General features: G+C 42.7%; 1 protein-coding gene across 3 annotated transcripts; it reads right to left on the bottom strand.

Annotated features, from left to right (window-relative positions):
• Positions 1–1,490: 1,490 nt before the first annotated feature.
• LOC124006421 (brain-specific angiogenesis inhibitor 1-associated protein 2-like) lies at positions 1,491–20,000 on the bottom strand. Of its 3 annotated transcripts, none has more exons than XM_046316428.1 (15): positions 19,913–20,000; positions 15,726–15,855; positions 15,463–15,538; positions 15,153–15,239; positions 8,361–8,422; positions 8,088–8,159; positions 7,813–7,950; positions 7,092–7,244; positions 6,714–6,890; positions 5,855–6,509; positions 5,552–5,756; positions 5,330–5,395; positions 4,474–4,729; positions 4,345–4,385; positions 1,491–4,201 (listed from the first exon to the last, which is right to left on the bottom strand). In XM_046316428.1, exons 2-15 carry the CDS (start codon positions 15,771–15,773, stop codon positions 4,129–4,131), a joined length of 2,109 nt encoding a protein of 702 aa, XP_046172384.1. In that variant the 5' UTR covers positions 15,774–15,855; positions 19,913–20,000; the 3' UTR covers positions 1,491–4,128. The 3 variants fall into 3 exon arrangements, with proteins under 3 accessions (XP_046172384.1, XP_046172383.1, XP_046172385.1); XM_046316427.1 differs by lacking the exon at positions 19,913–20,000 and adding an exon at positions 19,464–19,906; XM_046316429.1 differs by lacking the exon at positions 19,913–20,000 and adding an exon at positions 19,780–19,805.
• Between the last annotated feature and the right edge of the window lie 1,822 nt (positions 20,001–21,822).

Here is a 21,822-nt window from a genome sequence, read left to right as displayed (position 1 = left end):
GGAACTGGAATACTGGAATACAGTATCTGACTGTACCTATTAGTGGAACTGGAATACTGGAATACAGTATCTGACTGTACCTATTAGTAGAACTGGAATACTGGAATACAGTATCTGACTGTACCTATTAGTGGAACTGGAATACTGGAATACAGTATCTGACTGTACCTATTAGTGGAACTGGAATACTGGAATACAGTATCTGACTGTACCTATTAATGGAACTGGAATACTGGAATACAGTATCTGACTGTACCTATTAATGGAACTGGAATACTGGAATATAGTATCTGACTGTACCTATTAATGGAACTGGAATACTGGAATACAGTATCTGACTGTACCTATTAGTGGAACTGGAATACTGGAATACAGTATCTGACTGTACCTATAAGTTAACTGGTGTGATGAAAGTAGTTTGAATGCCGATCTAGATAGTTTTTTAGTTACGGAATTACAGCAATCTTTGAGTTTTGAGCAGCATGAGAAACAGTCAAGATGCTACACTGTATTTCAGGAGAATTCCCTAAAGACCTCTTCAGCTCCCATGACGAGGACTCATCTGAAGGCTGGAACCCAGACTCGGCCCCACAGGGTCCCTTCCAGCAGGCCACCTCCTTGGGGGCCCCTGGCTGGTCCAGAGAGTTCCAGGAGGCTGGGATGTTCAGCAGTCCAGCCCACACCCTTATCTCAGAGGAGGTGCTGGAGGCTCTTCGTACATCTGACTTTCTATGGTTCCCCACCAGCCACATATATGGCCACACAAATCTGTTTATAAAATACATTAAATAGATTACATTAGAAAAATGTTATTGTCCATGCAATGTGGACATTTTATTTTATAAAATACATTAAATAGATTACATTAGAAAAATGTTATTTTCCATGCAATGTGGACATTTTATTTTACACATAAAAACAATCAGGGCATCGGAATGCTTTATCATCAAGAACATAGACTACTGGGGCCTCCCGAATGGTGCAGCTGTGCCACTAGAGATCCTGGTTCGAGTCCAGGCTCTGTCGCAGCCGGTCGTGACCGGGAGACCCATGGGGTGGTGCACAATTGGCCCAGCTTCGTCCGGGTTAGGGGAGGGTTTGGCCGGCAGAGATGTTCTTGTCCCATTGCGCTCTACGGCTCCTGTGGCAGGCCGGGCACAATGCATGGTGCAGTATTACCTCCAACACAGTGGTGCGGCTGGTTAAGCAGGCAATTGTGTCAAAAACAGTGCGGCTGGGTTGTGTTTCAAAGTCCATACAGGAGTTGCAGCGTTGGGACAAGACTAACTACCAATTGAATACCGTAAAATAAAATAAAAGACTATTGAAACTATTGCCTACAGTAAAATTGTGCTAATTATGTGCATAGGGTCTTATGGATTAAGGAGTATAAGGCATTTGTGGCCACTCAATTCCATTGAAGCCGAGGAGATTTTAAATCAAATACCAGCAAAATGGTTTGGTTGTTCAATGCGAATATGAACACTGGGTATAGTGATTAACATGTTTATTGAAGTATTCATTTGAAAGAAATACAATAACAGTGGCATCAGGAATGTGTGTGTATTTGTAAGGTTTTATACTGTGACCATGATTGTTGTGTGTCTCGGAAAGGCAATGCTGTTTTAAAGAGAAAAAAGCTACAGATGAAGTAACAAAACAAATTAAAAGACGGAAATAAAAGTAGGGGCAGAGGCAAATGTTTCCTTCTTAAACACGTATTGAAGACAATCCTACTAACAGAGGCATCCGGAATATAAGATCCTGAATAGTCACCACAGCATCATTTTTTTTCCCTTTTACAACTGGATCCCATTCTCATATAGCTAGATTGACATTGAAAGGTCATATTTGAAGAAGGTTAGGACGGTGAAAAGAAAAGGTGCAAGGTTAAGGAATAACAAAGTTAAACAAGATCAAAAACTTCTTTTTTTGTTGCAATTTGTACAAACATAAGTAAACGTCAACTATGTAATTCCACTATACTCAGTATTTAAATCAACATCAATGTTTTTTTATTGTGTGTTAGAATTATCATAGCAAGAAAGTCAATCATTTCACAGGCTAGGTTAGAGATGCAAATGAATACGATACAGAAACATGAGGAGAGGAGGAACTATACACTGTAAGGGCCGGAAATCAGAATAAAGAGCATACAGAGAAACTCCATTTTCCAGCCACATATTTCCACCCTGAATCTCTCAACTGCAGTTTTCTAGATGACAGAGACACTAGCGAGATACCAGATGACAGTCTAGAGAGACACCAGACATGGAGAAAGTGAGAGAAAAATACTACTTTCTACATCTAGTTTACCATTGACACTTGCTCACACACTGTTCCACTTTCCAAATACTTTCCTCAACACTTTCAAAGTTAGACTTCATAAACACATCAGTCTTCGCCCTTTAAATAAGGTTCTGTACAGTTTGCAATTGGTAAACGTGCAGCTAAAATCTGCTAGATGTGAACAATCTGTTGGAGTGGAATTCGAAATCAATCGAGAAGACACCAGTAAAAACAAACCAGCTGAATCCATCTCTTTTCTTATACTTTTATCCCTCAACACAATGCCAATTTCTCAAACCTACTGTCCAGGAAAACCCCTCCTCCAAACCCTCCACTGTTTCTTTCCTCTTCTACCTGTCCAATACAAATAGAAGTAGAGTTCACCCCACAGGGATGCATTGTTACAGATGTAAGATCTTCATTTTAGCCAGTTGCAGGAAAATCATCCTGCAGCAACAAGAAATGTAAAGGAATCTACATTTTTGTAGGGGTTGATAAAAAGGCTTCTAAAGTGTGTCTAACACTAAAATACACTACAAGTTTGCATTTCCTGCTATGCAGGAACATTCTCACCAACAAAAGAGTGATCAAATAAAGATCCTACATCTGTACGGTTGCTCCTTCTTACTTCTATTAATACGTTTCTGTCGATAACAGAGACTCTTGAAGGTAAACGCTCAATACAATCTACACATCCCAAACTAGCAGCTATAGCTTTGCAATGCAACATATTTCTGTGTATAACATATCATATCAATTGCCTTTGTAAATTGATCAGTTAATCTTAAAAATGTAATTCCTTATACAAAAACTACCGCACATTAAAACAAATTATTATTAAAACAAATATTGGTGTTGAGCTATTTCCTACCCAGCATTGTGCTGATGACATCAGTAAGCAACATCAATACACTTTTCTTTAAATCTCCATACAGAGAACATGTCAATTAAGTTGTACAAATGTGATAAATCAACAAGTGATTGGTAGGTCTGAATCTATCGTGAAAATACAATGTGTTTAAACATACTCTAATTGAATCCCAACAATGAAAAAAAAAGACAATTCTTCAACATGTTTGGATTTTCCTGGATCCTACACACATATCTCTGCATAACTCTTCTCAAAAAACCTCCTCGATGAAAATACTGATAAAACAGGAGCCTGTCCTTTAAGACAATTCCTAATGGTACAAGTAAAGTATGCTATAATTCATTAAACTATTACCAAACTACAGGCTGCTACCAGGAATCAGAAAAAACATAAACATTTTCTACCAAGGTTACTTCTAGAAAAGTGTTGTAAAATGAAAAGAACATTATAAAATTATCAGTAATGCCCAGGGCTCAAATGTTAATGTTGGACATGCCGAGAAAATGGCCGTCATCTGTTTGTATTTTTACTAACATCACAGAGCTTTTTAAATTCCAACTCCCACACTCATCTTTAATTCTCAAATACTATGGTGGATTTTTATTCAAGATCTCATTTTGTCCAAAGGGTCTTTGACAATCACTGTTATGTCACTCAAATTACAGCTTTGATTCTTCTATCTTCAAAATAACACAACATAAGTGTCTGTATTTTGACTTAGGCCTGATTAATACACATCTAATAAGCACTTGTAAATAACCAACACGAACAGAAAGGTTTACCTAACTAGTTACTAGTTACAAGTTACAAGTTAGCTAGCTAAACTGATACTCGCTGGGAGGATCTCCTCCCCAAAACCATCGCCTGTTAAGGCGACACAGTTACTGGACTCTGAAAACAAATTCAATACACATGAATGTTTCCTATTAACACCTCCCCATTGGATGCCTGTTCAAGGAGACCATGTCCTATTCGATGATGGGTGCAGAGCGATCGTTGGTCACCGTCTTTCTGAGCCGGACATGGGCAAATGGGTTGGTCCTGCCAGGGAGACAATGTGCATATCAGGCATGACAGGAGCTTAGACACGTTTATCGACAGTCATCTATCTAAAGTGGACCAGAGTTGGTGACTACTGCAATGCAGTATATCTACTGTATAAATAATATAAAGAATGCATTTACCAGGTTGGGGAGGGTGGAGGAGAGGTGAAGTCTGAGGAGAGCTGTAGTAAAAAAGATGAAGATCCTAGTGTTATTAACCCATTACATATCATATCTACATTATATTCTGTCATTATAAGCCATCTATACCTCTTGCATCAGCATTGACAGAGCCGGTCGGTCAGGGGGCCCTGCCCACTCTACCCCTTCACCTCTGACCTTCGACCTCAGGCTGACCTGGTTGGAGTCGGCCATGCTGTATGGGCGCGGACGGAAGGTGCTGACCCTCTGAGGGGGGAATGAGCGCTCCTCCTCGGACTCAGGGGTCAGGGCAGGCAGGCCAGGAGAGACCAGCTTATCTAACTGACCCGTACTGGTACTGTTGACCTTAGAGAGGTGCGGGGAGCTGGAGAGAAACCAGTGGTAAATGGTTCATTTTCCAAGTGTCTTGCTCAACTCAATATCCTTAATGACAATAGCAGGCATATTGTTCTGACATTTCAGACTGAGGATAAATGGAGGAAAGTGGTCATGCTAACTCATCAACTGTACTGTTGATGTTGGAGAGCAAAGGGGACCTACGAGGTGCGAGAAGATTAGGACAGAGCTGAGGTAGATGGAAAGAATGAGGGTCATTCATTCTCTAAAGGCCCGGTCTCTTTGCTTGGCATGGACACATCAAAATGTTAATGACACTTAGAGGAAAGAACAGCATATGTGTGTCAAAGTGTCAGTGATCTCTCTCAGCTTCCTGTGAATAAGCCAAAGTCATCACTGCCAGTTTGTAGACATCGTACTGACAGACAATGTTGTTGACAACGCTGCAGCTTGGCTGTTAGATCAGAGTCAATACAGGGAAGGGTGGAGAGCATAGCGGAAGGATTTCTAGAGTTACAGTGTCAAGATTGAATCATAACCCTACAAGTTAACTTCCATTTAAGGCAATAACATTTTGAGGAATGAAATGACAATATCATAAGAGTTTCTTGTTTCTATGGTGACGGACCTGCTGTCGAGGGGATCCAAGGTGTTGGGGTAGGGTTGAGTGTAGGAGAACGGGAACCAGCCTTTCCTGTAAGGGAGAGAGGGAGGAATTGTTTTGGTATTATCCGTATATAACCTAGAAAACCCATGGATTGCCTGAAGATGTAATTTCAGAAGAGTCCTCAGTTGGTGTTTGAAGAATTGTAGGATTTTGTACAGCTGAATAGTGGGTTCTAAATCTTACCGTCCCGTCCGTTCGTTCTGACCATAGTGCCACCCGTCTCTGGGCTCAGAGATGAGGAGGCTGAGAGCGTCGCCTGGCAGGAAGTGAAGTAAGCAGGCCCCGCCCACTCCACTGCCCTCTGAACCCCCAGGAGCGTGGGCAAACATGGCTTCCACACGAGACGGGCTGGAGAGAGGGAGAACTCTGTCTCTGGGCAGAGTGGAACCTGGAAGATAGAGAGGGAATGTGTAATTAATTAAATAGACATCACATTGGGAAAGAAATGGACACGAAGTGAAGGGGAAGGGGGGTATTAAAACCTACCCATAAACCCTCCCACCCGGGCCTCGCTGACTGGTTTCCTAGGCAACGGCAGCGTAGACGTTCCATACATCTCCGCTGCCTTCATCAGCATGGGATTATGGGACAGCAATGGTGTGTTCCCTCCTCCTAGCACTCCCTGGTGATGCAGCGAGGGGGTTATGGCTCTGGAGAGAGGTGCACTGTGGGGTAGTGGAGGACTGTGAGGGGCACTGAGGGACAACGGCAGGGCCAGGCCCTGTAGGGAGGAGTAGGATGGGGAACCCTGGCTGAGAGAAAGCACAGTGGAGGGAATCAGACTCGGAGAAAGGCTGGAGGTGCTGGTGGCCATGAGAAGAGAGGTCTGCTGGGCTTGGCTGGAGCCAACCGTGGAGGAGGTGGATGAAGTGGTGGGAGTGTTAGCAATAGTGATAGCATTTGCACTTGTGTTGTTGTTAGCATTGGGGCTAGCTGAGACACTAATAGGCGTGCTGGTCTGCTGAGGGGAGCCTGCCCCACTCCCTCCAATAGCCCCTCCAGTGGCAGCGAGGGAGCGGAAGGTCTGGGGTCCGGGGGAATGTTGGGGAGGGGGGATGTCACTCTGGGAAGAAGAGGGGATGGGTCTCTGCTGCTGGGAGCCACCATTCAACAAGGGAGGCACCTCCTGTACTGACAGCCTCTGAAAGAGAGAAATGGTAAGAGAGAGATAAGACAGAGAGATGAGAAGAAACAATGGAATTTTGCTAAATGACTGAAAATCATCTGAATGCGGTCTAAATAACAGAATACCCATATCTTATAATATTTTCACAAGTACATGTAATTCAGACATTTGTCTGTGAATTCCTACTAATGAACTGAAACTGAAACCCATTGTCCTCACCTGTTCTGGCTGTGCAGCGCCCAGCTTGGCATGTCGGAGGAGCTCAGCTATCCCAGATGCCCCAGAGCCCTGAGGGGCGGTGTGACGCAGCAGGTTGAGGGCCCGTTCAGGTAGTCTGGTTGGCTGGGAGCATGACTGTTGCCATGAGGACAGCTTCTGTGACAGGAGCTCTCTCACCTGGACACAGGGAGGAAGGAGAGGCAGGTTGGCAGTTGGATGGGGGTCAGGGACCGTGTGTGTGTGTGTGTGTGTGTGTGTGTGTGTGTGTGTGTGTGTGTGTGTGTGTGTGTGTGTGTGTGTGTGTGTGTGTGTGTGTGTGTGTGTGTGTGTGTGTGTGTGTGTGTGTGTGTGTGTGTGTGTGTGTGTGTGTGTGTGTACCTTGCAGTGATAGTTGATGAGCAGCTTGGTAACGGAACACTGGCGGTCCACCAGGAAGCAGTATCGTCTCCTCTCCTCCGTCAGCGCCGAGCGGTAACCCACAGCAACCAGCGTGTCCAACTCAGCCTGACGACGACTCATTAGCTCCACATACTGACAGGGGTTAGTAAACACACATGGAAACGAATGCAGAGTAACAGAAGCAGCGGAGTAGGAGATATGTGACCTTTATAATACACTGTAGGGAGAGAGGCCCATCGGAGGGACCAAAAGGAAGAAGTGACATCATATCCTGTCTGCTGAGCAGCGATAAACTAAATGCTAATCACAAAATATTATCCCTCACCTTCCTTAACCTTCTCTTCCATTGTCCACCCCTTCTTATTTCCTGTTTTCTCATTCCTAAGATTTCTCCTCTTTCTCTTCCCTATCCCCCTTTTTTTTACCTCAGTAAGGACTGGAAGCCAAACCCAGATGAGCCAGATTGCTGTTTAATCTCATCCATACTTCTGCACACACAAACAAACACACACACAAACACTTGACTGTGCCTTGTAATGCTGAGTAAGATGATTTAGTCTGGTGGTGTTTCCAAGAAAAGCCCACAAATCTCAATTGTCAAAACACCACTGTAAGTGTTTCACCAATGCACAAATGCATCATTGAAATCTTACACTCAAAGCACTACTGACACAAAATGGAGTTGTTGGATGCTAGTTACCTGCATCTCCCTATCTCCATACTTGTTGGGGTGGCGACTGCCCTGGCTCTTCCTGCGCAGCTTCTTGAGCTGTGATTGGCAGCGCTCGATAGATTCCGACTTCGACTTGCGCTCACTCTGATATTTCTTCAACGTGGCCTGAGATCGAGAGAGAACGGGAGCGAGAAAACCCGATTGAGAGAGAGAGCAACAGATATAAAAATAGTTAGTCAGAAAAGTGGTTGCGCTGTAGAGAGAAGGAAATATGTTAAAGAAAAATGCATAGATAAACTCACGGTAAGATATTTAATGTCCAACTCCAGCTTCTGCTCCAACTGGGACAGCAGCTCAGAATGGAACAGCTTCAACTGTAGATCATATTCCACCATCATTCATACAGCATCATAATATTTAACAATCATATCACCACACACACACACACACACACACACACACACACACACACACACACACACACACACACACACACACACACACACACACACACACACACACACACACACACACACACACACACACACACACACACACACACGGTAAACACTCACCACGTCCTCCAGTTGAACCTGAATCTGCCTGTGCACCTCGGCCATCTGGAATAATGTGTCTCCTGGAATCCCCAAGAAGACACAGGATACAGAGAATACATTATCAACACAGGATACAGAGAATACATCATCAACACAGGATACAGAGGATACGTTATCAACACAGGATACAGAGAATACATTATCAACACAGGATACAGAGAATACATCATCAACACGGGATACAGAGAATACATCATCAACACAGGATACAGAGGATACATCATCAACACAGGATACAGAGAATACATCATCAAAACGGGATACAGAGAATACGTTATCAACACAGGATACAGAGAATACATCATCAACACAGGATACAGAGGATACGTTATCAACACAGGATACAGAGGATACGTTATCAACACAGGATACAGAGGATACGTCATCAACACAGGATACAGAGAATACGTCATCAACACAGGATACAGAGGATACGTTATCAACACAGGATACAGAGGATACGTTATCAACACAGGATACAGAGAATACGTCATCAACACAGGATACAGAGAATATGTCATCAACACAGGATACAGAGGATACGTTATCAACACAGGATACAGAGAATACGTCATCAACACAGGATACGTTATCAACACAGGATACAGAGAATACGTCATCAACACAGGATACAGAGAATACGTCATCAACACAGGATACAGAGAATACGTCATCAACACAGGATACGTCATCAACACAGGATAAAGACAATACGTCATCAACACAGGATACAGAGAATACATCATCAACACAGGATACGTCATCAACACAGGATACAGAGAATACTTCATCAACACAGGATACAGAGAATACATCATCAACACAGGATACAGAGAATACGTCATCAACACAGGATACAGAGAATACATCATCAACACAGGATACAGAGAATACATCATCAACACAGGATACGTCATCAACACAGGATACAGAGAATACATCATCAACACAGGATACAGAGAATACATCATCAACACAGGATACAGAGGATACGTCATCAACACAGGATACAGAGAATACGTCATCAACACAGGATACAGAGAATACGTCATCAACACAGGATACAGAGGATACGTTATCAACACAGGATACAGAGAATACGTCATCAACACAGGATACAGAAAATACGTCATCAACACAGGATACAGAGAATACTTCATCAACACAGGATACAGAGAATACATCATCAACACAGGATACAGAGAATACGTCATCAACACAGGATACAGAGAATACATCATCAACACAGGATACAGAGAATACATCATCAACACAGGATACGTCATCAACACAGGATACAGAGAATACATCATCAACACAGGATACAGAGAATACATCATCAACACAGGATACAGAGGATACGTCATCAACACAGGATACAGAGAATACGTCATCAACACAGGATACAGAGAATACGTCATCAACACAGGATACAGAGGATACGTTATCAACACAGGATACAGAGAATACGTCATCAACACAGGATACAGAGAATACGTCATCAACACAGGATACAGAGAATACGTCATCAACACAGGATACAGAGAATACGTCATCAACACAGGATACATCATCAACAAAGGATACGTTATCAACACAGGATACAGAGAATACATCATCAACACAGGATACAGATGATACGTTATCAACACAGGATACAGAGAATACGTCATCAACACAGGATACGTCATCAACACAGGATACAGAGAATACATCATCAACACAGGATACATCATCAACACAGGATACGTTATCAACACAGGATACAGAGAATACTTTATCAACACAGGATACAGAGAATACGTCATCAACACAGGATACAGAGGATACGTCATCAACACAGGATACGTCATCAACACAGGATACGTCATCAACACAGAATACAGAGGATACGTTATCAACACAGGATACAGAGAATACATAATCAACACAGGATACAGAGAATACATCATCAACACAGGATACAGAGGATACGTTATCAACACAGGATACAGAGGATACGTTATCAACACAGGATACAGAGGATACGTTATCAACACAGGATACAGAGGATACGTCATCAACACAGGATACAGAGGATACGTCATCAACACAGGATACGTCATCAACACAGGATACAGAGAATACGTCATCAACACAGGATACAGAGAATACGTCATCAACACAGGATACATCATCAACACAGGATACATCATCAACACAGGATACAGAGGATACGTCATCAACACAGGATATGTCATCAACACAGGATACAGAGGATACATCATCAACACAGGATATGTCATCAACACAGGATACAGAGGATACGTCATCAACACAGGATACAGAGAATACGTCATCAACACAGGATACAGAGAATACTTTATCAACAGAGGATACTTTATCAACACAGGATACGTCATCAACACAGGAAACAGAGTATACGTTATCAACACAGGATACGTCATCAACACAGGATACGTCATCAACACAGGGATACAGAGAATACGTCATCAACACAGGATACAGAGCATACGTTATCAACACAGGATACGTCATCAACACAGGATACAGAGAATACGTCATCAACACAGGATACAGAGAATACTTTATCAACAGAGGATACTTTATCAACACAGGATACGTCATCAACACAGGAAACAGAGTATACGTTATCAACACAGGATACGTCATCAACACAGGATACGTCATCAACACAGGGATACAGAGAATACGTCATCAACACAGGATACAGAGCATACGTTATCAACACAGGATACGTCATCAACACAGGATACAGAGAATACGTCATCAACACAGGATACAGAAAATACGTCATCAACACAGGATACAGAGAATACATCATCAACACAGGATACAGAGAATACGTCATCAACACAGGGATACAGAGGATACGTCATCAACACAGGATACGTCATCAACACAGGGACACAGAGAATACGTCATCAACACAGGATACATCATCAACACAGGATACGTCATCAACACAGGATACGTCATCAACACAGGGATACAGAGGATACGTCGTCAACACAGGATACAGAGGATACGTCATCAACACAGGATACAGAGAATACGTCATCAACACAGGATACAGAGAATACTTCATCAACACAGGATACAGAGAATACGTCATCAACACAGGATACAGAGAATACGTCATCAACACAGGATACAGAGAATACTTCATCAACACAGGATACAGAGAATACGTCATCAACACAGGATACAGAGAATACGTCATCAACACAGGATACAGAGAATACTTCATCAACACAGGATACAGAGAATACGTCATCAACACAGGATACAGAGAATACGTCATCAACACAGGATACAGAGAATACTTCATCAACACAGGATACAGAGAATACGTCATCAACACAGGATACAGAGAATACGTCATCAACACAGGATACAGATAATACGTCATCAACACAGGATACAGAGAATACGTCATCAACACAGGATACAGAGAATACTTCATCAACACAGGATACAGAGAATACGTCATCAACACAGGATACAGAGAATACGTCATCAACACAGGATACAGAGAATACTTCATCAACACAGGATACAGAGAATACGTCATCAACACAGGATACAGAGAATACGTCATCAACACAGGATACAGATAATACGTCATCAACACAGGATACAGAGAATACGTCATCAACACAGGATACAGAGAATACGTCATCAACACAGGATACATCATCAACACAGGATACAGATAATACGTCATCAACACAGGATACAGAGAATACGTCATCAACACAGGATACAGATAATACGTCATCAACACAGGATACAGAGAATACGTCATCAACACAGGATACAGATAATACGTCATCAACACAGGATACAGAGAATACGTCATCAACACAGGATACAGAGAATACGTCATCAACACAGGATACATCATCAACACAGGATACGTCATCAACACAGGGATACAGAGGATACGTCGTCAACACAGGATACAGAGGATACGTCATCAACACAGGATACAGAGGATACAGAGAATACGTCATCAACACAGGATACAGAGAATACTTCATCAACACAGGATACAGAGAATACGTCATCAACACAGGATACAGAGAATACGTCATCAACACAGGATACAGAGAATACGTCATCAACACAGGATACAGAGAATACGTCATCAACACAGGATACAGAGAATACGTCATCAACACAGGATACAGAGAATACGTCATCAACACAGGATACAGAGAATACGTCAACAACACAGGATACAGAGAATACGTCATCAACACAGGATACAGAGAATACGTCAACAACACAGGATACAGAGAATACATCATCAACGCAGGATACAGAGAATACGTCATCAATACAGGATACGTCATCAACACAGGATACAGAGAATACGTCATCAACACAGGATACAGAGAATACGTCATCAACACAGGATTCGTCATCAACACAGGATACAGAGAATACGTCATCAACACAGGATACAGAGAATACGTCATCAACACAGGATACAGAGAATACGTCATCAACACAGGATACAGAGAATACGTCATCAACACAGGATACAGAGAATACGTCATCAACACAGGATACAGAGGATACGTCATCAACACAGGATACAGAGGATACGTCATCAACACAGGATACAGAGAATACATCATCAACACAGGATACAGAGGATACGTCATCAACACAGGATACAGAGAATACGTCATCAACACAGGATACGTCATCAACACAGGATACATCATCAACACAGGATACAGAGAATACGTCATCAACACAGGATACAGAGAATACGTCATCAACACAGGATACAGAGAATACGTCATCAACACAGGATACGTCATCAACACAGGATACAGAGAATACATCATCAACACAGGATACGTCATCAACACAGGATACGTCATCAACACAGGATACAGAGAATACGTCATCAACACAGGATACGTCATCAACACAGGATACGTCATCAACACAGGATACATCATCAACACAGGATACAGAGAATACGTCATCAACACAGGATACGTCATCAACACAGGATACAGAGAATACGTCATCAACACAGGATACAGAGAATACGTCATCAACACAGGATACAGAGAATACGTCATCAACACAGGATACAGAGAATACGTCATCAACACAGGATACAGAGAATACGTCATCAACACAGGATACAGAGAATACGTCATCAACACAGGATACAGAGAATACGTCATCAACACAGGATACAGAGAATACGTCATCAACACAGGATACAGAGAATACGTCATCAACACAGGATACAGAGAATACGTCATCAACACAGGATACAGAGGATACGTCATCAACACAGGATACAGAGAATACATCATCAACACAGGATACAGAGGATACGTCATCAACACAGGATACAGAGAATACGTCATCAACACAGGATACAGAGAATACGTCATCAACACAGGATACATCATCAACACAGGATACAGAGAATACGTCATCAACACAGGATACGTCATCAACACAGGATACATCATCAACACAGGATACAGAGAATACGTCATCAACACAGGATACGTCATCAACACAGGATACGTCATCAACACAGGATACAGAGGATACATCATCAACACAGGATACAGAGAATACGTCATCAACACAGAATACGTCATCAACACAGGATACAGAAAATACATCATCAACACAGGATACATCATCAACACAGGATACAGAGAATACATCATCAACACAGGATACATCATCAACACAGGATACATCATCAACACAGGATACAGAGAATACATCATCAACACAGGATACGTCATCAACACAGGATACATCATCAACACAGGATACGTCATCAACACAGGATACGTCATCAACACAGGATACATCATCAACACAGGATACAGAGAATACGTCATCAACACAGGATACGTCATCCAAAAAACACTTGTTGTGACTTCACATTGTCTGTATGTGCAATATTGTGTCTGAGGTGTCGGATCAATAAAGTAGTATCTTAACTCACATGGAGCTGTTAACTGACTGAATGTTTGTATCTCTCAACTTCTCAGCCTATGATGTCAGCTGTGAGTCTGCCAATGAGGTAAAGAACGTGTGTGTCTCTCTCCCACTGCACAGTAGTTTGTGGTGTCTGGCATTTCTCCCTCCCTCCCCTTTCCTGACTGTTTGCAGCATTACAATGAGATCATGTGGTGTTGTTAATCTCTCAACAATCAACCCACTCTCTCCCTCTGCCTCAGTTCCCTCATGCTCGCTCTCTCTCTCAGCTCCCTCCCTCCCTCCCTCACTCCCTACTTTCTCTTGTTCCTCCACTCTCTAGCTCGCTTCTTCTCCCATCGTCCCTCAGTGTTTCTCACCCCACCCCCGGTCTCTCTCTCTCTCTCTCTCATACACCCACCCACCCAGTCACCCACCCAGTCACCCACCCAGTCACTCACCCAGTCACTCACCCAGTCACTCACCCAGTCACCCACCCAGTCACCCACCCAGTCACTCACCCAGTCACTCACCCAGTCACCCACCCAGTCACTCACCCAGTCACTCACCCAGTCACCCAGTCACTCACCCAGTCACCCACCCAGTCACTCACCCAGTCACCCAGTCACTCACCCAGTCACTCACCCACTCACTCACCCAGTCACCCACCCACTCACCCACTCACTCACCCAGTCACCCACCCAGTCACTCACCCAGTCACCCAGTCACTCACCCAGTCACCCACCCACTCACCCAGTTCTTTGGACCCTTGGCTGTCGCTGGCCAGTTCTCCCAGTTTGACCAGACCATCGAAGTATCCCTTGGCTGCTACCGTCACTCCTGAGAGGAAAACACCTTTCAGTGAGGGGCACCATGTAACAAAGACCCTCTAAATGGGCTTCAGGATTGGGCCTGGGTGGAATGCAGCTTCTATGCCAGAAACCAGACAGCCATCATTAAAATGTCCAAACAAACATGCCCTACCAACTTGCCCACCCAACGCCACTAGATATGCTATAGCACACATTATACAGTATACTGTGTGCACACAACTCTCTCTCACCTGTCAGGGCTTTCTCATAGTGTTTCCCCATGGTCACAAAGTTCTTCAGACTGGGGTTGAACTGGTCCAGAATCCCCTACAAAACACATGACAACAAGAAACAATATTCATGTCTCCTCTTCAACTTGCCACTTAGTCACAGTCTGTGATCATTGCTGCTAGCAGACTGAGTTTCAACAAAAGTGTTATGTAGGGCACTCGCCTGACTACATCTACAGGCTAATTCATTGCTCTTGGAGACAACAAACCTACACACACTGTACCTTATACACGTTTTCTGTCATCTTGTTGACCTCGTCTGAACGAGACATGGTCTTTCAGAATGTTTCTGTATTGTAGTCTCCTCCCCTGTATCTGAGGGTATTAGGCTTTACAACAGCAGACTGAAGACCCCTGGAAACACAAAGATGGAGGAAAACAAGTGTTGGCAGGTAGCCTAGCGGTTAAGTGTGTTGGGTCAGTAACCAAAAGGTTTCTGGTTCAAATCCCAGAACAGACTAGGTGAAGAATCTGTTGATGTGCCCTTGAGCAAGGCACTTATCCATAGGAACATACAGGAACAATTAGGGTAAAGAGTGTCTGTTAAAGGACTGAACTGTACAATTCATTCATGTATAAAGAACTTCTATGAGAGGTCTAACCAGACAACCAAGAGAGGTATTCAGGCTGAGGTGTTTGGAGGTGACCTGGCAAATCACACTCACCCATACAGAGTGAGAAGGAGGGTTTTATCAGTGGTCTATGATCCATACAGGAGGCAATGACCAGACAGCTTATCCCTAAACTACCACCCAACATGCTTGTGCTGTGACCCATCTTTTAGAGTTGTTTGGGACTGTGTAAAGTCTATTCCCAAGACTTCTAGCAGTCCTATGCCGTGACCCAAGGGGAATAAACCACAGCCCACCAGAGGGTCTGGAGCCAGTCTTTGGGAAGCCCGGCTGCTCCTCATCAAGAGGGTGACCTTCCAGAGCTAACGACTGGAAATGTTGACTTTATGTCCTGCTCCATTATCCGATATGGGTCAACATTTTTCATGTAATCTCTGTAGGATAACAAAGGAGGGCTGTAAGGGGAAAAGCGGAGTTGAGCGTGACTTTAGCCATTTAATCCAGGGGGGAATTCTGTCACCGAACAGCTTGGTCAGTTCAGCAACGGTTCTCTCTCTGTGGTCCAATGTTTATTCAGTGCCATGACACTTGTGCCTGGTGTTGGAAAAGTCCATTGTTCTTATCTGAGGGGTTATCACTGGTCTGAAACAAACTGATAGCAGAAACATTTGGGTTGCCCTATTGTAGGGTAGTGATAAAGTAATTGGTGGACTCAATCGCAAAAGCTAAGAAGTGCCGTGTTATTCACATCCTTATGGAAGCAGGAAATACAACCTCAGGGCCTGGAATCAAAGGTCTGACTGCTGTTTTAAGACAACATTATTACCAAAATGTATCTTTATGGGGGTGGGGAATGGGGGGGGGGGGGGTTTAAACTTCATAACTCACACGCAGAAGTGATAACAGATGAATCACAGATCACATGACCTAAGCAAAATACACCAGGGTATCACTGTATAATACATGGTGTCTGCAGTGGTGGAGCACCTACTGGAAAAAACAGCATTTCTTACTCTAACATATAATCCAATCAAATCAAAGTATTTGTCACATGCACAGGATACAGCACGTTTAAACAGTATAGTGAAATGCTTTACCTACAAGCTACAGCACACTGAGTAACAGGCCATTCAAACTGTTCCACTATAAAGCCTAACTTATTACATGACACAATCAGAAGATTGGTAATATAGACCACTACTTTAGGCCATACTTGTGTCATGCTTATGACGCTTCATTACATGGGTTGGTGGAAACAGAGTGGGCAGAATAGACATAGTTCTGATACAGTATTATAGACCGTCTCAGAAATCATTCTAGTCATTCAAGGTCTACTCTGTAAACCTACAGTACTCTAGCCATGATGAATGTACAGTGGCTCTCACACAAGCCCCTTCTCTCTAGTGTTACAGCACGGTGGTCCTCGTGTGGGACAACACACACACATCTGACCTCACTCTACACTAAGGCTCACACATGCTCCTTTCAGACAACATCCTGTGCGTTGTGGCATTCTGCAGCATGTCATGCATTGGCTCACTTGTTGATGTCAGTGGATGATCATTGGGCAGACAGACATGTGTTGGGTAACACTGACCAGTCAGGCTGCTGTTGAATAGACCTGATGACATCATTTGATTCCACAGATGTATGGGTTACAGCTCTGTACAGTACAACTGACCTCCTATGGACTTTTTTGTTACCTATGTTCAAGGAGGCCCTGAGCTTGTTAAAGACGTCCTCCAGCAATTTGACGTTTTCCTGTTGAATATCCCAAGTATAAATACAGTAATGTACACACACAGGAGGGTCATTTTTGGGGAGCAAAATAGTGTTTTTTTTAGACGCAACTGCAATCGTCAAGGAGTTATTTCTCTTACAGAAGAAAAAAATCATCTTGATTTCAAAAAATCAAGATTAAGTGAAATTTCACATATGAAATCATGTGAAAATGTGTTTTAGGAACACTTCAAATGTGATCACGTTTTCACCTGTATCGTTTCATGTTATCACATATTGCTTTCCATGTTGTCACATGTTATCGCATTAACTTCACAATTCACATGTGAAATTCCTGTGGTTTTTCCTGTATGGGATGGTCTGAGGTGATGTCATTGGCCTCCCCCCTTGTTGGAGGAGCAATAGAGAACCAAAGAGGAAAGGCCCACACCCCACTTGTGTCATGTTATACCTGGACCACCTATTGAGATGTGCCTTTTGGTAAGTAAATCAGTTGTGTGAGGGGAAAAGGAGACTGGAGTAAGACTAATTGGGTAAGCAGAAGTGCACAAAGAACTGTTATCAATATCTGAAGAAATCCATTGAAGAATTTCCTTGATCAATATCCTATCATTGACCGGGCAGAAACACATTTTTTGGGGTGTCAGGTAGCCTAGTGGTTAGAGCATTGGGCTGGTAACTGAAAGAGTTGCTGGATCGAATCCTGAGCTGACAAGGTAAAAATTGGTCTTTCTGCCACTGAACAAGGCAGTTATTAACCCACTGTTCCCTGGTAAGCTGTCATTGTAAATAAGAATTTGTTCTTAACTGACTTGCCTAGTTAAATAAAGGCTACATTTATTTGTAAGTCGCTCTGGATAAGAGCGTCTGCTAAATGACTTAAATGTAATGTAAATGTTAAAAACCCAGGACTTCTTTCTAGCCAACTCAACACACTACCTCTGGTTCCCCATAAACGCTGATCTACAATCAGTTATGCTTGTTATGTCCTGACGGTTAGGATTGGTGTTTGGTTAATTCATTTCTTGTTATTCAAACCAGGTTGGTCAATTGGGAACCAATTTTCATGCGCAATGACAACATAGCCAAATATAGAATTACACAGCAAATCTATAATCAATATACTAAAACACAAATGATCTGAAACGGCTTTTGTAATGTAGGTACTGAAATATAATTTTTACATTTCGTTGCCAAAGATGTTTCAGAAACTGCTACTAGGCCTACATAACGTCAACAACTGAAAACTGTTGACAAGCTTTGCAGGAGTTTAAGTGATTAACTGGTTTTGGCAACAATTACAAGTGTGACAGAGATGTAACATCATAGGTGAAAAATATCCTAAACAAATGTCTGTGAAACAGGAACGTTATAAACAGATTGGAGGATTTGAGGTTGTGGTTATCACTTTGACTCTTATTGGCATACATAACTAAAATACGAAACATCTTCTCTAAACCAAGTTAAACGAATTATCGAGATGTGAAAGTGGACGAAATGAGAGACATTACTCTCTCAGCAAATCAGTATCACAAGTCTATAGCCCCATTCAGCAACACCTGTTGATCTCTAGGCCGACATATAAAACTCAGCGCAATTCATTCAAAGTTAGATAAGCAGCAAAATAGTTGATACAAAGTGGAATTGTACCTTTTCTGAGCTCATTGTTGGGAAAAAAAACAGATGACCGAAACGCCGTTTGCCTTTTGTATTTCTTTCCTTTTCTTCTATTGCTTTCCCCTTCGTTAGTGGGGGGTTGTTTCACCCAGCAGTGCACTAAATCTCAATCCCCCCCCCGCCTTCGTTCTCAGTCTCTCACGCTCTTCTTTTTTACTCACACTCAGACTTTTGGTGCGGTTCTGTACCTCTACTCACTGTTGAGCCGATTAGCAACATGCCTTCACGCACCACTCCGGACAGAAAATTCACCGCGAATAAACCCCAACCGCTGCATCAAACTCCCTACCGTTAGAAGCCTCAGTTCTCTTCCGTTCTCTGTCTCTCTTTAGCACTCTCCTTTTATCTCACAATGTCCTCACTCCCGTTCACTCTCTCGCTCACTATCCCTCTCTTTCTCCCTCTCTCATTCACTCACTCACCCGGGCAGAATAACAATGAGCAAACGGGACCCGGGATGAATAGCGGTAGAGAGAATAATGACTTGAAACTTTTTAAAGCAAGGATGGCAGACCCCGCAGTCACGTATCATTGGCCTACATCCGCCACCCCCTTCTCACATTCCCTCCATTCATTCTCTTAAATGGGCAGTAGCTTTTTGGTTTATTATTCACATAATATTAAATATGTTGCCTATAGCCTATTACTTTAAACATGTTTTTTTGGGGTGAAAGTGATAAATCAATAGGAGTAAAAAGTATTTGGCTAAAACGTTATAAAATGCAAAAATTGTTTTTACAAAAACATGTAATACTTTTCAGGTGATTCATCTGTTTGGTATGTCAAGGGTTTGAGCCAGGGTTGAAAATCGGGCTAAAGCAAAGGTTAGTGTTAGGGTTATACCAAGATTATGGTTAGAGTTAGGGTTACGCAAGGCTAGGGGAGGGATCCCATTTCCCTGTGCTGCCCTCAGGAGGTAATTTCTTGAGTGAAATCCATGGTAAAAAAAAGTGAATCATTATGCCAAGATTAGGGTTATGGTTATGCCAAAATGGGTTAGGATTAGGGTTAGTGTTAGGGTTGTGGTTGAGGCTAGGGTTAAACATATAGTTTTGGGTCAGTTTAATTGGGTTGTAGTAGCTACCACTGACCAGCAGATGGCAGTTGTGTGACGATAATCAGTGCAGTGCAACAAGCAGAACAGAAGCTGCTGATGAATTGGTCCCTTTGGTAACTACAGTGGGAATATATGTGAAACTGGGTTTGTGGTTCTGTGTCATTAGGTCCAGCTCTATGGAGGTTTTGGCCTGCTAGTAAAGGTGGTTGATTGTCTGGTCTCGTGAGCCGGTGCCCTGGCACCTTGTATCTGAGCTGTAAAGCGGTTTGTCTCTGTTCACTTCCTCAGGCCTACTTTAAGACTGACTGACACACAACATATTGACAGACGGCAGCACTACTGGCCTAATAAACACCAGAATAACTCATCTAGATCTCTATTTCTCTCAAGGTCTCTCACAGTCTTTCTCTCTCTGTCCTTTTCTTGCTCTGTCTCACTGTCTGTTTCTTAGTCAATTCAGTTCAAAGAGCTTTATTGGCATTGGAAACACATACTTACATTGCCAAAGCAAGTGAAATAGATAATAAACAAAAGTGAAATAAACAATATAAAATTAACAGTTAACATTACACTCACAAAAGTTCAGAAGGAATAGAGACATTTCAAATGTCATATTATGGCTATATACAGTGCAGTGTTGTAAAGATGTACAAATAGTTAAAGTACAAAAGGGAAAATAAATAAACATAAATATGGGTTGCATTTACAATGCTATTTGTTCTTCATTGGTTGCCCTTTTCTTGTGGCAACAGGTCACAAATCTTGCTGCTGTGATGGCACACTGTGGTATTTCACCCAATAGATATGGGAGTTTATCAAAATTGGATTTGTTTTTGAATTCTTGTGGGTCTGAGTATGTCTCTCTCTCTATCTAGCTCTTACTAGCTTGTAATTATTAAGGCTCCCTCTGTCCCTCTCTCGGTCACATCCTGATCGCACACATCCGCTGCATCAGTGTCACGTTCTACTGAGGCTGACTTCTGTCTTGGAACTTGAAGGAAGTCTACCGTGTGTGGCGCTAGATGTGGGTCACCTAGAGCTGTTTTCCTGGACAATGTCCCAGTGGGTCAAATGTGCACCTAAGGCCAAACTCAGGTCTCTTGGATCAGACAGTAAATTATTATAAAGCCACATTTAGAGGGGGGGGGGGTCAATATTTAGAGGGGGGGGGTCAATGTTCAAACCAAAGCAGGGGGGGACTCCACATGATTATTGCATTTCCATTCTGGGTTTCTTACGGTATGTTGTGTTTACATTCAACAGCAGCAAGGCATC

This window comes from Oncorhynchus gorbuscha, linkage group LG19, assembly GCF_021184085.1.
Source record: "Oncorhynchus gorbuscha isolate QuinsamMale2020 ecotype Even-year linkage group LG19, OgorEven_v1.0, whole genome shotgun sequence".
Taxonomy (NCBI): Eukaryota; Metazoa; Chordata; class Actinopteri; order Salmoniformes; family Salmonidae; genus Oncorhynchus; species Oncorhynchus gorbuscha.
Note: the sequence above shows the minus strand (reverse complement) of the source record. Positions and strands in the feature narration are given on the sequence as shown.

Bases quoted from the DNA above. Each gene is read 5' to 3' on its own strand.
- LOC124006421 (XM_046316428.1), bottom strand. From the start codon at position 15,773: ATGTCTCGTTCAGACGAGGTCAACAAGATGACAGAAAACGTGTATAAG. The intron at 4,386-4,473 runs GTATAGATGGCT...TTTTTACTACAG, and splicing joins TGTCAATGCTGATGCAAGAG to CTCTCCTCAGACTTCACCTC. The intron at 4,202-4,344 runs GTAAATGCATTC...TCTCCCTGGCAG, and splicing joins CCTCCACCCTCCCCAACCTG to GACCAACCCATTTGCCCATG.